Here is a 19,703-nt window from a genome sequence, read left to right on the forward strand (position 1 = left end):
TTCCGGGGCAACCATTTGAAGATTTTTCGCAGCATGCATAGGATTTACAAACAGGAGGTGCGCACTGCATTGCCTGGAGCAATCATGTTGAGTTTCTCTTCCAGGGTGATCCCTAGATTTCTTGGGTGGTCTGTGGGCCCTAGCTCTGATGGCAACCAGATGGAGTCCCATTGGGCGTTCTTGTTGTCGAAGACCAGTACTTCAGTCTTGTAAGAGTTGAGCTGTAGGCAGCTGATTCACATTCAGTCTGCTACCGTGGTCATGCACTTGGTAACGTTGGTTCTGGCGGTGGTTGTTTTGTCTGTCAGGGAGAGGACGAGTTGGGTGTCATCGGCACAGGAGAAGACAGTGACTTCTTGTGATTGGATGATGTTGGCAACTGGTGTCATTTATATGGTGGAAAGGTTGGGACTGAGGGATGATACCTGTGGGGCCCCGCATATACATTTTTTAGTCTCTGAGGTGAAGGGTGGCAGCCTGACCCTTTGGGTTCTTCCTGTGAGGAAGGAACAGATCCATTTAAGGGCAGATCCTTGTATGCCAGTCTTGTGGAGCGTTCTGATGAAAGCATTGAGACAGCGACGAAGGTCGCAGAGAGGACAAGCAGGTTGAGGGCCACTGATTCTCCTCTGTCCAGGATGAACTAAATATCATTTGTGGTCACGATGAGTGCTGTTTCGGTGCTGTGGTTCTTTCTGAATCCTAATTAAGCTGCAACATCCAAGGAGAAAGGAAACAAGCTTGCTGAAAGACTCCGAAGGGGTCAGGATGAGTATCAGTGTAAAATAAAATGGATGTAAAATAGGAAGAAAAAAATGATAACCAGTGGAAAATATTAAAATCGAGAGCTCAAGAAAGCCTTTCATAAAACAAACTGAAGCCAGACCGATAAAACTGACTGCAGACCATTGGTAGAGAACAAATGTTGGCAAAATGAAAAGTCTCCAACCATTGACCGGGAAAGTTAATTGGTTAATTGTTAAATTAAGAATTGCAATAGTCTATTGACCCACTGGGATGTAGAAGAGGCACAGGACATTAGGACCCTTATCCACAGCAACAAAAGTGACCATCTATATGCATGTAAACGACTGGGTGGTCTGTCTGGCACAAAGTGCATGGATGCCTGCGAGATCAATGTAGAAAATGATTCTATATCTTGCCATGGGAATTATGCATAATTGCTAAACCAATTTACCTACTGTTGAACATGCAAAATCCAATAAAGACAGTTCCCAAACAACAAATTCTACTGACCATAGTGATTTCTTCCAGAAACCAGTTGTGAACACTTTACAGTAGTAAAGAGTAGACATACTGATTTTGCGAATGGCCTCTTTGTAAAGTTCCTGTTTTACCCGTGTAGAATATTATCAATGTATACAATGGAGAAATCCAGGTCCAAGCAAAAGTTGGCAGGTGGCACAGAAACACTAACTATACAAAAAATGGCAAACCAACCCAAACCAATACTCATGACAGCCCTCCCACACCCCACACATCAAGAAACCTATTTAGCTGTACCAGCAATAGAAGCACACTGTAGCTGTCCTTGCATATGAATATAGTCTCACAAATGACCCTACACACACTACACCACTGCGTAAAAATAAAATTAAAAAATAAATAAAAAAAAGGACCACCACTAGCATGGTGCAGCACTGAAACAAGCAAACCTGGGTGTCTGAATGAAAAGGTAACATCAAAAGAGGACAGTACAATAAATCCTCATGGGTTGGCACCTGGACACAAAAGACAAGGCAGCCAGACTGTCAGACTGGTAAATAATGTGAAAAGAGCCTGGGAAGTAGTGGGCCAAGAGACTGTACTGGTGAGCTGATAAAGCAGGGAAAAGCTGCATGAGAGCAACACGTATTCCAATCCAGAAGACCAAGGCCGTGATGTGATTGATGCTCATCTAATCAATTTATAAAATTCAAAGAGGAGACCACAAAATTTCAACATGTGAAAATAGATATTAAGAAACCAGGAGGAGAGTCTATCAGATTACTTCCCTTCAACCAAATTATATAAAAAATAATTCAAGTAATACGACTAAAAAGTGACCTCAACAGCACAACTTAACCTAGCAGTAAAAAGTGAAATTAAAAGCAGTTGTGGAATTTTCTGCAATCAAAACCCACTGTGGTAGTAATTAACGATCAAAATAAACTGACCAGCATTATTGTGATCAAAACATCACAAGAAACCCCAAGCACTGTCAAAACTACCAACAAAATCAAGTTAATCACATACTGGCCTAAATGGATATTACTTAAAATATATGAAACAAACCAAGTCTGTGTCTTCCAATAGACATTACGTTTGATTGTAATGTATGACCATTTTTTAAGGTATTCAGGAAGGACCACTTTAGCCAAGGCCTATTTTTACTTGCTAACCTGAGGTTACACCAATGATGTTCTGTGGGACTTGGTCGTCTGGAGACCAGACTAGAAGACTATGAAAGCCAAGCAGCAGTATGCCAAGTCCACTAAGTGTGCTGGCAGTGAATAAATTCCACTCAGAACTTTGTTACTTTTTTTTTTTAGCTCCATTCCAAGGACTGGTACAAGTTGCATCATTAAAAGTCATAGGCAACATCCCAACATGAAAGGTATAACTAAAATTAGAGCAGCAGGTGCAGTAGTGTCACGGATCAGAGGTTTGAAGGTTTCCCTGCTGACCATTTAGTACGCTCGTACACCTCAAGTGAAGCAAACAATGGCTTGTAGTCCTGATGTCCCATGGAAACTTTGCTACGACCCTGGCCACACTTCATCGCACGCAATTGCTTACCACATTTACTTACAGCACAAATTCCCTAGAATCCCTGATCATACTGATTGTGTCACATTGAAAAAAACTTTGCTATAATTTTCAAGAACTTCCTTCTTCAAAAATCAAAATAGTGTAAAATCCCACCACCAGCAACTTCCAATTTGACAGGAAGCGCCCACTCACTTTAATGTAAACAGATACGTTTATTTGGACACTACACTTCAGCCTTTCTTTTCCACTTTTTACTTTGCTTTTAATGAATATGATTATCAATTACTGTTTGGTCCTGATGTAATCTTAATGAATTACAATTGAGCGAACTGATGCCCTTGTCACCTCGCTCCCCACCTCTGGCTGAGTTAAGCCTCTGAGCTTGGCCTGTGTTACTATTCGTGAGCCAAAGTGCAAAATTTCAGGAAGGCATTTCGACTTGACTTAGTTTGTGACCCCGATCATTGTGAAAGAGCAGCCTCAATCTTCTAACCTGCACAGCCAACACAGTGGTGTGCAAACATTAATACCACTAAATGCTTTCTGCAGAGGATTAGCAGTTTTTAATCTTTCCAAGTCACAAGTGTTATTAACCTCAACTCAATGCTATCCAAGTAAATCAGCCACAGAACAACCACTGACAAAGCAAATAGGCCTGGTCTATGCAAAAGCTGTTGGCTTTGCTGTTCTATTTAGCCATGTTGTACACCAGAGTTATATCCCCACCCATTGTCAGATCTCACGGCCTCAACATAATCTCCGACACTGATGGCACCCAACTCATCCTATTCCCTCACCAAAGACTCAACCAATGCCCAAAAATCAATTTACGTAGGGCAACACCAGACCTAATGAAACGGATATGAGAGAGCCGCCTCAAGCTTAACTCCGAAAAAACAGAAGTACTGATCTTTAATCTGATCTCCTCCACTTGGGACTACAACTGGTGGCCATTGGAACTCAGACCCACACCCCAGGCACCCAACCTCGGCATAATCCTTGACAGCCAATTGACAATGAAACACCAAATGAACAGTTGCTGCTGCATACTTCACCCTCTGCATACTCTGCAAAATCTTCAGATGGATCCCCATCGACACAGGCCCTTGTTTCCAGCCGTCTTGACTACTGCAACGCTCTCCATACCAGACTGCCCACCCAACTCCTCAGAAGACTCCAGACCACACAGAACACTGCATCCTGGACCTAACAAAACGGACCCACATTACCTCCCACCTCAGACACCTCCAGTGGCTCCCCATCCAGAAGAGATGCCAGTTCAAGACCCTCACACATGCCTACAAAGCACTGGACGATCAATGGCCATCTTATATCAACCACTGCATAAACTTCCACCAGCTCGGAAGACACCTGCACTCCACCACACTGGCCTTTGCGCACACGCACACACACACACACACACACACACACACACACCCACCCTGCATTCACACTGGCGGCTGATCGCTCTCCTACACTGCCAAGGCCTGGAACTACCTACTTCTGCACCTCCGAAAAGCACCATCCCCGACAGTTAAGAGAAAAGCTCAAGACCTGGCTTTTCATTGAAGATAAGGCACCAAAGCACCCACTGACCCTCAGGGGTGACAGTGCGCGCTTTACAAATGGACTGATTAAGAGTGGCTGCTGTTCAGCATGACTAGAAGTTATGAGTGGTGTAGAATGGAGTGGCATGCTGCGGAGAGGGGTGGAGTAGCACTGTGGCGTGTAGTGGAGAGAAGTGGAGTAGAGTGCGTCACAGAGGAGTGGAGTAGCAGTGTTATGGCCTAGATTGCTGTGGAGAGGAGTATAATGCCATAAAATATAGTGCAGTTGACTGGTATGGATTGGCAGAGTAGAGTGGTGTAGCATAGAGTGACTGAGTGTAGTGATTCATGTAATATGTGCTCAGCTCCAAGATGGCTATCTTTGTGTGTCAGTCTAATAAGATTAAACCAAAATCCTGCTCGGTGTACGTTTGGAAACCAAAGTAAAACCCAAATCCTCCCAAAGCCATCTGGAACGAGATCAGCCAGCAAAAGGAAGCCAACCCTGCTGCCACGGACCAATGAAGACAAAAGAAGGGAGAATGACAGCTACCAACCAATGGTTAAAAAAAAAAAAAAAAAAAAAAAAAAAAAAAATGGCCTGACTAAGACAATGTATTTCGAAGAGACAAGGCACTTGTTCAGCCTCAGGTGAGACCTAAAAATCAATAACTGCTCTTGGCTGCCATTAATTCCGACCTTAGGGGCAAAAGCTCAAACCACTGCACTGCTGATCTTTCCAGCCTCAAACACAGAGATCTAGCGTTCTTCGCCTAAAATTATTTGTATTGCACCATTTAGTTTGAATGGAAATGAATTGCTTTTGGTTAACTTTCTACTGAAAGGTTAAAACGACTTACGGTTGTGATTTGTAGGGAGAGGGATAAGCCATAACCCCATTGGTAGGGTTGTAATTCTGGACAGAACCCTTGACTGGATCACCATAATCTGACATTGGGGGTATTGGTTCCGGATCATCAGTTACATTTTTCACCTAATAAAAAATAATGAGGAAAGATATGCTTTCAACACTCAGAAACAAAATACACCAGCACGTTTAATAGGTTTTCAAAAAAGCAACATAACCACAAAATCGTTCTCTTTTCCAATAGGACTATTAAGAGTGCTTAGAAGCTGGGTGGCGACAGGGCATATTTACAAATTTTAGGAAAGGAAATTGTGTGATACTGAAAGCTGCAAGGCCAGAAGTACTATACTTCTACAGAAATATGGTAGCATTCCAGTGTTAACCCTTGTTATTATAGTAATACAAAGTCAATTGATAAAGGGTTACGGGTGAGAATGTTGTGCGGCGTGTAGACTAAAATGACAGATATGCCTTTCCGGAGCAGTATAATGAGAGAGGCAACACAGACAGCTGACCTGGAACGTGGATTGGTGCAAAGGAAGGAACTCAAAAAAACACATTAAAAAGCAGACACAATGGTTTGTATGGATCCTTAGACCAATATTTAGATGTGAAAAACGTATCTGCATTTCTGACCACACAGGGAGACTGTACAAAATAGGTCTCGATCAACTCTTTATAAATGAGTTGTTTATTTTCTATCTATATATATACATACATATACACACACACATATATATACACACACACACACACACACACACACACACTTTACACTAAAACAGGCCCCATGATGCACAGATTTGTGATTTGGAAAATGTTACTTACCAACATTGACAGCTGAGCAGAGAGAGTTGTTGCATGGCCTACGCTACCAAAAATAATTCACATCCACTGGAAGAAACAGAAGAGCAAGATTTTGCATCCCAATTAATTTTCGTAGATACATCAGTGAAAATTTGTTGAAACTCCTGCAGGTATGTAATGGATTTATTTCCAACTCAGGCAGGATGCATGCTTTGTCGTTCACCAAAATATTCCTAGATGCATTTTGGAAATGACCAAGACCCCTGGCTCTGAATGTTGATAAAGGGCATTTGGTATGTACACATACAGTTGTGCGGAAGCCATGGAGTGCTGTGATGGTGTCTTGTGTGGTTCAGTAGGCAAAACGAGAGGGCTGGATATCAATGAATGTGTGGAGATCAAACGCCTGCTCGAAAGCTTTAGAAGTGTACTCCGTTTCACGTGGTAGTGTTCAGTTAGGTTCCAGCAAAAAGGAAAAATCCTCGAGACTCCTGACACAAAGGGAGGGGAGAGAGAGTGAGTGAAAGTGTGCCTGTTTTTTTTTATTGGTGCAAGAGGTATAAATACGTGACCACTGTCCTAACAAACTACCGGAAGATCAGGAATGCTGAAGAGCAACGTTACACGTACAGAATTGTGTGCGCACAATTTAACTCCGATGATTAATCTGTGCTGCTGACCGCCGATTGCACATCCACAGGAGGCCATTTCCCCTCACACTGGTGGGAAATGGTTAACTTCTGTGCAGTGCGGTGCTGGCCGGTTTTACTTTTTAATCTGCTGTAACGTTTGGTCATTGAAACTAATACAAAAAATAAAAAAATAAAAAACAAAACCCAGAAAAAGCATGTGCACGACTGAGAATTTACAGCTCGTTTACGGTTCAGAGATAAGGAATCTGCTTGAAGGAGGGCAGGGTGCGCTCTGCTCCTCGTGATTATTGGCCTGTAGTTTCGGTGTGGAGGTTTCATACCTCTGTCCTCACATTTCAAGTTTGTATCTGCAGCATTCTTAGAAACCGGTTTCTCCGGGTGCCCGCAGGTAATCTCCCAGCTGGAGTCGTCGGAGTCGATGACTTTCTGACCACAGTACTCAAGAACTATCTCAAAATACTTGGGTTTCCGGGTCAGTCCCAGGAATCGGAGGAGGGTCAACATTGTGTATAAATAGTTCTATTATGTATAGTTCCAAACTGTACAAACTGCATATTTGCTGCTGCACTCCAGCCCCGTTTCTTCCGAGAAAGGTTACCAACCGTTCATCCATCCGTCACAGATTTAAACTGTAGGTGCAATAGCGACTTAATGTTTGCATCATTGAGAAATGGCACTTGGTTCCATTGTAATGTGGTTCTCTTCCCGGTACTGGCCATATCGCATTTGGTTTCTTCTACCTACTAGCAATGTATTCATGTCAAAGGTTAGAGGAGAGTTGCGACAAAGGCAGTTTATCAAAAGGACCCCGTACTCAAAATAAATTAATTTATGAAATGTACGCGACGGACCATCCCAAGCAGGGAATTCATGACAGGCCTGGAGTACAGGAGACCGCAGGAGCGCAGCTTGGTCAGGGAAATTCAAGGGGTGAGATTCTCAAATTTCCCTACTAAAAAGCAGTGGGCTACAGGGTGGAGAGTGAGATGACCAAGGTTGGGGATGGACTGTTTCCATGAGTAACAGGGTCAGTGCGAATTTGTATTAGGTGGGCTTCTGTCTAGAGTTGCACAGTGGTTGAAAAATGATGGGTTGCAATACTATTGCGAGTGATTGCCAATAGTTAGTCTATTTGCCAATATTTGAGAATTCCAAACACTAGTAAGTTTGCAGATTTACTTAAAAAAAAAAAGTAATTACATACATTGTTTCCACTTCAAAAAATTAACAAGACAGAAGTCCTTAGCGAAATGAGGAGGAGGAGGGAAAAAAGACAGACCTAAAAGGTCAGACTCCGGGCCCCCAGGCCAAACTACCACGCCAAGAATGCATCCGTGAGTATCATACCCCAAACCCCTCCCCCACCTCCTGGAACTATGTCCATACCCATCTCACTAGGTCCTGGTAGTTCTCCCTAGGAACCCTGGACTATGATCACACACAACACAACAGCCGCCCCTAGTTCCTGCTCTTGGAATCACTTATTTGAAATGTGTTTTCACTGCACGCTCTCTTCATCTCTGCTATGAGAAGCCCTGATGTTACAGCAGTCAAGTCGCTGCATGGAGGCCAGGCTCCATGTTTCCAGTCCTAGCCTTTAATAAATAATTTTATCAAGTGACTGATGGCCCCATGTACTAAGAAAGGAGTCACAATCGAGGGGGACATGTCAACAAATTAATAAGGCGAGGTAAGCCAGGGCCAATCAATATGGTCTGATTTTGCTCTTTAAGTACACTTGCTGAGCCATGAAAATGTTTGACGTATATGTGGTGCAATAAACAATGTACAAGTATAATACAATCACTTCAAGAGGAAAAAAGTTTATTTCTGTATTATGGGGAAGCCTCTCCTGTATTCTATAATACTGCATTGATCGACATTTTTAAAAAGTGATAGTTTTTAAATATGAACTTAGAAACAAATGGCTCCAGATCTCCCAAAAATGCCACTAGTGAACTAATAGGCAAGTCAGTAGTCATATAAACCTTAAAGGGGGCCTAGATAGTTACTATAGATGAAGCAACATTGTAGCATTATAGTCTATTAAATCAAACAAAAAATGTGCTTGTACAGAGCACACCCTGAACACAAGTATTTCAAAACGCTCTCCTGAAAATAAAGAAAAAGGGGGCTCTGAAATAGAACGTTTGCCAAGAATCAAACATTTTGGGAAAGCAGGGAAGACTGTATTGATTCCATGTTCTCTACTTTCACATTTTAAAATTCAGCCATATGGATTCCAAGTTCTCTAGTTTCACATTTTGAAATTCAGCCACCAAATAAATATGTCTCTTCTGTCTTACATCAAAGAGCACGGTTTTGTCTTTTACACTTTGCATACGACCAGCAGACAGAAACTGGCATAGTAGACCCTACTCAGGGTCCCAGGCCAAGCCCAAGCCCATGGGAGAATGAAAGTTGGGTAACATACTAAACAACGGAAAATAAATCAGAGCCTACACCATGTTTTTTTTGAGTATGTTAAAAATCTTAAAGTTCTTCATCTTTAGGTTTGCATAGGTGCTAAAGACCTATCTGGTTTGTATGCCTTTCTTTGCAACTTTTGTATTCATTGTTGTTTTTTTCTTCTTTTGATGTTCTCTATTTTATATGGCTCCCACTTGACTTTGCTCACTTTGCTCTGTAGCACCATGAAATCTTTCGGTCCCAGGGCGCTTCACAAGAAATCAAATCAGTATGTGCCAAATTGAGGTCGAGCCTACCAGATGGCACTAGCTGGTTGCTCGAGATATATTGTGGATATCAAGAGATTGCAGGGGCTTTCAGCCCAACCACTGCTTACCATTAAATGGCTTTACGGTCACTCTTATTTGCTTGCTATCTATTCAATTGCTTCCCTTGTTTCAACTGGTCCACCATTTTGTTTGTTTCTTCCCTGGACCAAACCCCTCTTTATCATATCGAATTGGATGGCTTCTACCCTTCCACTGTTCACTTTAGGAAACTACTTTTTTCTTTTTGCTCAAGTACTCAATGAGACTGTGCCGGTTCTCCCTCCCCCCGTGCAATCCTCAAACTCACCCATTGTTCTGAATTTCTCAATCATCTATATATCTCCCCTTGCTTTGTGTTAACTCATCCAATCGCAAATATCCCCCATACAAAAAAAAAAAAAACTCATTGACTGGCCAATGCTGAACATCTCTCATGCTTGCCAGTGTCCAAATATACTCCAGAACACCATGAAGCAGCAGACAATCCAAAAGGATACTGCACGTTTTCTTTAAGGTGCTAAATAACTAATTGCAGGCACTACATTTCAATATGTTCTAACCAGCTGCAATCAAGACTGCAACTCTTCTCTACACATAGGTGAAATTTTGCCTTTTTCGCTACATGCTCTGTATGCTGTACTTTTCCTTGACACTCTTGCAGAAAACAACCAAAAGGGAAGAAGAGCTTGACTACAGCTCCCTGCAAGATTTCTTTTGATGTGCAAACAGAACACGTTTCCCCATCGCAAGCACCTGTAAACTAGCAGAAGAAAAAGCTTTGCATCACAGCACTTAACGTAATGAAATTGGTCTCAAGGCAAGAACTCAAAACAACCACTGCTCATGCCTCCAATTACAGTCTCAATGCCTAGATCCACATCAGCAGGATGCATCTCACCAAGACTTTGCTGCTCTTTACACAGACATCTTCATCCTTTCATACCTCTGCTAGCCTCTCAAAAGCAGATGTTCCATGTGCTCCTAGGCAGAGAGACAGACCAATGCTCGCTGATATATTTTCCAATTTTAACTCGGTTCCACAACAATGCACACCAATTACTGCTTTTGCGCTGCCAGATGAAGGTGTTTGATGGAGTGGGGTTCACAACTTTTCCATAGTCTCTGCTCCCAGCAAGAATCTGGCAGGCTCTTTCAATCTTTAAGTGAGTGGCCGGCAATGTGTGCTTAGATTCACAGTGTAGATGCAATTGTTAATATATTTATCAACCTTAAAACAGCTGTTATATAGCCTGGCTTAGAGAGCCCCCCACCAACGACAATAAACAGAGTAATGGGTCTGCCCACGTCAGCAACTGAATGTCTGTGTGAGGCAGCATTTTGCGGGTGCACCTACATCTAATGAAATATACAGCCACTCCAGACACAGGGATAGTATGTAAAATTCGTTTTTTTGTTTTTTTTGTGGTGGGTCATACAATATTTTGCAAGCAGGCTTACCACTTTCAGACCGTAATACTTTCTAATTCGTTTACACTTTTAATGCCTACTGCATATGTCTCCAAAAATACTGCAGACCTGCAAATTGGCTTCGATAAAGCTTGTATAACGAAGTTATAATTCCAGTGACATTCCCCACCCCCCCCCCCCATTTCCCCCCCCCCCCCCCCCCCCAATCCTTCCTGAATTTTTCCTTGGTATGCGCCCCATTTTATTCTACATGCATTTGGCATGTACCCACATTGAACACCTAGACACCTCAGCTACAAAGATCTATTTTTAGGTGTCACCTGCAGGCAGCTTTTAAGCCCTCTGTTCTCTAATCTAGGATCTACTGTGGACAATTACAATGCTTATAGTAGGCTCGGAGTCAGCCCTCTGCTCAGAACTGGTTGGCTTTTTCTCAATCTCATTTACTTGCATTTTACGGATGGCTTTCATTTCACTTCTTGTACTGGAAACAAATTTTTCGGAGAACCAACTGACCAGTCCAAGCACACCGAAGTGCAATTCATGACACACACAACATTGATTTTACTAAAACGTGTTCCCGTTGCTGAACATGCCATAAGGAGCTTAGAAACCAGCATGGCATGCGCTTGCAAGTCAAGCGATCATCAGACTGAGTTGGCAGAAAAGTGAGGCAGCCAGCCACCATTCCCAGGTGCCCCCATGAGAAATAAAACGACACAAGATTATACATCAGTGTAACAAAGATTAAGATATATTTTTCCACAGTGGTGTGCTATTTATTTTTACTATGCTTTTTACAGGACGTTTAATTTGTTCTGTGCTGACTCGCAACCAAATCCCACACAAACTGTGGAGAAAAAGGACTTATGTGTAGGTTTACAGAACTGTAACTGCCTTGGAAAATGGGGGGGCCTTCGGGATCTTCTTTATGATTGCATGGAATCCACTTGTCAGATTAAATGACATAAAAGGTCCTCATATATCCCAGGTCTTCCCATTTCTTGTTGCAAGGTGGAGAATGTTTGGCATTTAGATTGGACCATGTCTGGCTTTTTAGGCAACTCAGTTGTGAGAGGAGGGCCTTTGAGATAGGTTAATGTTTAAAGTTGTGTTGTTAAAGCTTCCTTCACAGCTTGAAGCAATGCTGTCTGCAACAAATGTTTAATAACTATATTCACATGATCAATATAACACTCCAAACGCCCCTCTTGCCCCCACCAATGTCGGACTGGGTCAGTAAATATGCCCTGGCACCAAAATTAAAGTGGCCCCATTAGTGGACAAAATAGCAACAACAACAAAAAGTATGGGAGACTGCATGCACTTCTAATTTTTGAAAACCATGCTTGTGGCAATATCTGAGAAATTGCCAGTTAGAACAGGCCCACATTGCTATAAAACATGCCAACAACCAGCCAAAAAATGGCCAATAGAGTGGCTTGTCAGGCCAACCCACCGGGCAGTGCCCAGCAGCTCTATATGCCAGTCCGACCATGCCCTCTACTTCGGAGATCACATCCTCCCACAAATTACACTACTGATTTTGAAACAAATGGTATATGTTGTCCTTCCATACACTAACTCTCAAACTACAGGAAGCCTTTTGCCATTGAAAAGCCATACTGGCTGGGCTTTTACAGAGCCCAAAACACCTAATGTTAAATTAATCCTTAACTAACATTGGCAAAGCTAATAGGTCTGGACTTTTAGTTTCCTACATGCTTCTGACTGGAGATTTTGGTGTGGCTGTGGTGTATGTTAAAGGCAAGTAACTGGTGGGTGAATGGGTGAGTGAGGGCATATGTGGATGAATATGCTGACAAATTTGCTACTCCGATCCATCCATTCAGTCACTGGAGTGCTACAGAGTACAGGAATACAGCTGTGAGTGTACATTTAATGGGTGATGTAGGAAATGGTCCTTTCTGCAGGGTTATCCCCAAACCTTTTGCCCTTCTATTTTTCTGACCACCTTTTCTGTTGGCTTTAGGATGCTGGGCACTTTACCACTGCTAATCAGTGCCAAAGTGCATGTGCTTTCTTCCCCAAAAACATGGTATGATTGGCTTACACCTGTATGGCATATTTAACTTACCAACAAGTCCCTTGTAGAGTGGTATGCCATTTTTTCAGGCCCTGTAAATTAAATGCTACTAGATGGCCTGCAGCGCTGACTGAGTCACCCACAGAAGTAGCCTTTCAAACCTGGCTCAGGCCTGCCACTGCAGTGCCTGCATGCACAGTTAACTGCCTCATTGACTTGGCATTTTAAACTCCCCTTTCATTACACCTAAGTCACCCCTAAGGTAGGCTCCAGGTAGCCCTATAGGCAAGGTGCTGTGTATGTAAAAGAGAGGACATTTACTCTTATATTTGCTTGTCCTAGTAGGGACAGTCTATTTCGTTTTCCAATACTGTTTGGGCTGCTCCTCTCACAGGTTAGCATTAGGAATTCCCTTATATACTTTTAAGTTGTAATTTCCAATCGGAAAGGAGTAGCGTTGCCATGTTTGGAATCTTTGGAATGGTCGTGAGAAACCCTTCTTACTGGTGTATTTGGAGTTTAACTTACTATTTTAGAAATGTCACTTTTAGAAAGTGGACATTTCTCTGTCCTTATAACTATTGCAGCCTGACAGAAATCCACGTCTAGGGCTGAGTGACAGTTACACTTGGTGCATACTTTCCAGACCGTCGTGAGACAGAAAGGGCTGTGTGTGACAGGACATACAACTGCATTCATCTGCATAATGATAGTATTATAGGGTTGGGAGAGACCATTCACACCTTACTTGTCAATAGGTTGTGTCTTGCCCTCACACAAATGGCTTATTTACCGTCTGGTGTCCGGTGCCAGGGCTGGGCTGAAAGGGTTTTGTTTTACGCTTGAAAGGGTTGCTTTGAAGTTTGAGTAAAAGTACAGGGGCTCCAACCCCAAGTTTTTAGAGCACGTGTTGAAGACTGCACAGTTAGGACAACAAGTATGTACCTGATAAGCACAGTGCTTAAAATTAATGATATGTACAATATAAGATATATACATGTTTAATATAATCCTGTGTGGAGCCTCCTTTTTGAGGTGTATTCATTGTGTTACTGATGTGAATATATTCCACAAACCCTTTACACATTGCCTCTGGGGATAAGCCAGACTGCTCTGTGTCAAGCTTCCAGAAGGTGAGCACAGGTTATCTTTGGTGTATAATTTACTTGCCCGGACAAGAGTGGTGGGTTCTGCCTAACATAGGTGCAGAGCCTAGCCAACCAGAAAGGCCATTTATGACAGGTGAGTTCATGTATAAATTAATGTACATGAATGCATATTCCAATGAGGAAGTTGGTACAGGAAGAAGTGAGCCTGCACGAGTCAACAAATGGAGCAGTCAATGAATGGGTGAAGGAAAGAATGAGTCAGCAGAAATTAATGTGTGTAGCAGTTAATGAATGCCACCCTGGGGGACAGAGGTGAAGGGGTGCAGCAGTGAAGGAGTACCAGGAAGAAAGCATGAATACACAGGCCGATGTGAGTTTACTGGTGAACGAGTGATGTAGAGAGGAGAAGTAAAGAGCATGAACTGAAACAAAAACAGTGAGTGATGAGGGAAAGATAGAGAAGTTAAATATGGAGATAAGGGTGGTGGTAAAGTAGGAAGTAATGAAAGGGTGAGGTAGAGCAAAAAAAAAAAGATACAAAGGGGGAATGAAGAAGCAATAAAGTGAATAAATGATTAAGTAAATAGGTAGGTTTGGAAGCAAGAGAAAAGGAGGAGGAAAAGATGAGGCAGGGAGATGAAAAGTAGAAAAAAAACTATGGTAGAGAGATGAGGTAGAGTGGTGAGGTAGAGTTTAGAGTAGGGTGAGGTATGGTATATAGATGAGAAAGAATTAAAGAGAAAAATGAGTTTGAGAGAAACGTGAAGTATGTGAATGAGAGATACAGTGAACAGAGCTGGGAACAGCAGTTAGATGCAGAGAAAGGGCACTGAGGACATCACTTCAGAGATTACCTCTTTAGAAGCAGTTACAATACACTATGAAAATAAATCACATGGCAGTCGTCCATACAGGCTTGGTATGAAAAGGGCTGCCACCCTACTGCACACAGATGCATTGGCAGTGTCAAGAAAGTTCTGGAAGAGCTGCGCTAATGTTTATAACTAGGTCATGCATGTCTCTTATCCACAAATTCGCTCAAACACATTCACGCATGTTCATTTGCATACAAACACATTCACCAATCTCAGCAAGAGACCGTGTTGCCCTTGTGACTAAATACCCATTGCCCTTGTGACTAAATAAATAAAAAAAAGATATAAAATAAATAAACTATGGCTTGAGAAGGACTGTAGGACAACGAAGTGTCGGGCTACAGAAATATTAAATAAAATGACGTATGGATTCCCAGGATCACAGGTTGGCTATGCATGAACCATAACATTAAACTTAATAGACTTAAAAGACCTAACCATTGGATTTGGACCTAGACTTAATAGATGTACCTTTATGACATTAAGTCAATTGCATATTTCCCAATGGAGTCTTCTCTGCTCGAGTGGCAGGGTTAGGTAAAAACGAAATAAGAAAAATGTTGCAATAATTATTTATATATATATATTTTTTTAAACTATTTGAATTAAGCACCTGGAAAATCCCTCCTCCTAGTGAAGCCCAGGGACAGAGACTGATTCCGATTAGTATCACACTCCACTGGTCTGCTAACGTTCGACAGAGGGTCACAAAACAGTACACAGCGCGCACTGCAGCCCATGGCTGTGACAACAAAACTAAATATGTATATCGCAATTGAATTCAGGATCTCCTAGGCAAACTAATACAAGCGTCAAAGATATAGCTGGTTGAGTCACCTTCCTGGCTCCTCCCACCAAAACCCAGCGGCTGAATCTAATCCCCAGTAGTGGGATGCGCTATCACTCAGCTGCAATTCTCCGTGGTTGTGGGTGTGTTTACTTGTTCCAGCTTATGGGCAAACCAATTACTAGTGTGATATCTTCCTGGGAATGGCAAGGCCGTCTGGATAGGCCTGCAAATACTTGCACTTCATAGTGCCAAGGCACCTTCTCATAATACATGTTTACAGAAAGCGCAGCAGCAACGTCTTGCACCTTTCTGGTTACAAAGCGTGAGACAAGCCTATCTAAATTCCAAATTCAATAAGCATTTGCAATGCAATAGGTCTCATTTTCTTGAGTTAGCGCTATTAGCAATGTAAACTCATAGCTGGACTTTTCTTGCCACATAAATTGGTCAACCCTGCCTCATAATTTCATCTTTTCCTGCCAAATAATTCTGTGGACCAGCATTTAACTAAAGCACTTCCTGTATCCTCCTTTCTCCATCTTAAAACATATACAATTATCATATAAACCTTTATCAGAAATAAACTTTTGCATTGGAGTGTAACGCTCAAAACACCATAACAAAACTATAATTTGGGACGAATTGGAGGGCGAAAGGAAAGAGGGAGTCGGGAGTAAAGATGAAGAGGACAAGTGGCGTAGTAATGGTGTCATGGGCGCTGGATTAAGAAAGGAAAGTGATTGACTGGAATTTCGGTAGAAAATACAACAGTAATTAGAGTTGAGTGAGGTACATAGGTCTCTGGGCCCCGGTGCCACTGCACCTGTTGCTCCATTGATAACTAGGCTGCAAGAGACAAAGCGGATGGGGCAGAAAAAAGAAGCAAACAGAATACAAAAGGAAAAAAAAGAGAAGGGGTTGCAAAGAAATAAAAGAAAGGGAAAGAAAGAACGAGAAAATAAATAACTAAGAAGAAATAGAGCAAATGGAGGAGACAAAAGAAAAAAGGGAAGGAAGCCAGCAAACAAAAGATAGAGGAAAAAATAATGAAAGAAGTATGAAAGAAAAATGAACATTAGAGAAATGGTGAGAGAAACAAGCAGCAAAAGAGCTTTCCCCAGACAGAGAATGGAAAAACCACTGACACTTCAGGTCTCGACAAGTAACTTGTGGCTTCCACATACAGATAGGAAAAAGAGGGATTTATAGTAAAACGTGAATTGACAGATAAAGATCAGAAAAACACCACAGGAAAGAAGAAAGAAAGTTAAATGACGCATACTGAGTCAAAGGAAAGAGCAAATAAAAAAAAGATAAAGAAAGAATGAAGGGAAGAGAAAAACTAGTGAAAGAATGAATGACTGATGAAGAAAAAGGAATGAAACAAGGAAAGTAATAAGTATGTTTTTGCAAGTTTGAAAGATGAAGTAGCAAGAGGAAGAAGAAAACTAAATTTAAAAAGGAGGAGTGGAAATAGTTGAAGAAAGAGCAAAACGTAACGTGTGGACTTTAAGAGCTGGAAGGGGGGGGAGGGGAAGAGGAAGAAAACATTGAGAGTAAACTGAGCAAAGAAAGAACGGAGTGAGATAGGTGAAACAGACCCTTCCAAATAAAGATGGCAGCTAAGAATAGATTTAATTGGCTCCCCCAAGTCTTCAAATAAGAATAATGGGGAACTGCAGGTGAGAGCTGAGGTCCACTGACAGTTGTATGTGGGCTGCAGTACTGGAATAGTAATGGGCACACAACGTCAGAAGTGAGGTATGTTAATGGAGCTATATGTCGATCCTAGTATTGGCGTGCCAGTGTTGCAGAGCCTGGAGGTGCTCTGGTAAAGCTGCAAGTGGGGCCCAGCATGGTAGTGGCATTGCCTCTAAACCACAGAAGCGAGGAGTCCTGAAGGGCGAGTGTGTGAGCCTTCGAACTGAAATTTGCACTGAATGTTAGAATTGATGGATTCTGGCAGAGCTGTGGTGGTTCCTATCAATAGTGGTGTTGGGTGTTAGACTTGAGGTGCACTGGCTGGCCTGTGTTTTGCTCTTTTGGGTCCATTATTAGCTCGGCAGGGAGACTGAATATTAGAATTGAACTGCTGTAATGGAACCGTATGAGTGGGGTCCCAGTATAGGAAAGGAAGTGACTTCACCGGAGTGGAACTGAGGTGCTCTGATGGAGCTGTGCCCGAGATCCCAGTACTGGAATAGCAGAGTATATGAACTGCAAGAACTGAGATGCTCTGGCAGACAGCGCGTGTTGGGTTCCTGGCACGGCTGAGGGCTTGGAGTGTGTGGATGGAGATGCATTGATGGAGCTGTGCCCAAGGTCCCAGTACTGGAGCAGCAGAGTGTACTGAGGTGCTCTGCCAGACAGCGTGCATGGGGTTCCTGGCACTAGCACGGATGAGGGCTTGGAGCGTGTGAACTAAGGTGCACTGATGGAGCTGCTAGTGGGATCCAGGTATGGAGCAGAAGTGGGAACGGTCTCCAAGGATTGCGGAGCCCTGGTAGAGCTGGGTGCCTAAGCTATAAGCAATTACAAGTGATCCTCCAGGCAGGCAAACTTGGTAAAGAAAATCCAAGGAAGGGTGGGAACCAGGCAGCTGAAAGAGGGTGCAGAAAGTCCATAAAGACCAAATGTGACAAATATAACAACCTGATGTATAGCCTTGTTTACAGCTAAGCTCAGAGCAAATATGCTCAGCAAATGAAAATGGAAGCTTCCCTGGACAGGAGCAGGAAACAAAGGAGAAAAAAAAAAGAAAGTCTGCTACAGGCCAGATATAGAGGAGAAAGCGTAACTATACAGTAGTTGGTCCCTGCTCCCACACATAAGGAGGGACAAAGAGGCATGACTGACCAACAGCAAGCAAGGATTTTCAAATGGCACTGAAACAAACACATGAAATAGCTGGAAGCCCACAGGAAAAAGTATACAAGAGGTTATACGCTTACGCTTGACCTAAAAAGCTAAAAAGACAATGCGCTTTACAACAGGCCAACCAGCAATAAAATCCATGATGCCCTAGCTGCAAGGCAGCATACCCTGGAAGGAGCAGCATTGAGGATGAAGTAGGCTGAAGAAGAGGTTTTTTCACTGTGGTAAGGCTTCTTCAAAATGTCACAACTCACTGCATAAATCTAGTAAATTTTAAGTCACGACTTGAAGTCATAATGTCCACAGAGCAAAATTTATATTGAGTGACTCAAGATTCCAAAATGAAGTTTATTACTTTTAAAACGGGTGTGGATATTGTACACAAGCAAAAAATGACTATGTAGAGGTGAGTGAAAGCAAAATGTGAAAAACCGTGGAACAGAATAATAGATTAAGAAGGATAACTGAAACCATATATATTTCATTCACTGCAAAAAAATAAAGGTTACAGGGACATTATAGTTAGCTTCTGAATTTACACACAAAACCATAGAAATTCAGATGTTATAGTTATTTCAAGTAACTATAACTCGCTCCCCTGCCAGGTCCAGTTCTCATTAATTTTACTGTAAATGCTGCACTGATAATATCAATGATGCCATAGAAGATATCATTACTAATGTAATATATGGGGTAATTAGCTGTGCTAAACCTGCTGCTCCTTGCATGCTAAGCAATCCTTTCATTAGGGGGACCCCAGCTCCAGGGCTAGGGGGTCAGGGTAATCCTACCCTGCCCCCTTAGCTTTATTTTTAAGGTCTTTTTAGGGACTCGGCTGAGTCAGAGTCCCAAAATGGCTACCAACAGTTCCTGGCTTAAATGTTGGCAGCCAAACAGATTTCAGCACAGGGACTGTTGGATCTGCAAAGGATCAGTGTCCCTAGACATACAATTTTGTTTTTCATTTATTCTCTCAAAAACTACGGAACAGATTTATATGAAATTACAAAAAGCAAGCTTTCTGCCAAATTTGGTGTAATTCTGTCCAGCGGTTCGGGCTGCAGTCGTGTTCAAAATCCCTATAGGAAAGTGCACAGGGAAAACACATTTTGGGACACTCTTCACCCTCTTATCTCGGTCTACTTGACGGATCACCCTGAAACTTTCAAGGTAGCACCTAAAGTGAGTGGCAAAA

The 19,703-nt window shown here is 42.3% G+C and overlaps 1 protein-coding gene across 1 annotated transcript in view; it reads right to left on the bottom strand.

Moving 5' to 3' along the window:
• The window catches only part of OCLN (occludin), an 84,541-nt gene that overhangs the window by 21,062 nt on the left and 43,776 nt on the right, over positions 1–19,703 (bottom strand). Inside the window, exon 5 of the mRNA XM_069224381.1 lies at positions 5,180–5,313. Coding sequence (XP_069080482.1) covers positions 5,180–5,313 — 134 coding nt within the window. The remainder of the gene's footprint in view (positions 1–5,179; positions 5,314–19,703) is intronic.

The sequence above is a fragment of the Pleurodeles waltl genome, chromosome 1_1 (genome assembly GCF_031143425.1).
Source record: "Pleurodeles waltl isolate 20211129_DDA chromosome 1_1, aPleWal1.hap1.20221129, whole genome shotgun sequence".
NCBI classification, from domain to species: Eukaryota; Metazoa; Chordata; class Amphibia; order Caudata; family Salamandridae; genus Pleurodeles; species Pleurodeles waltl.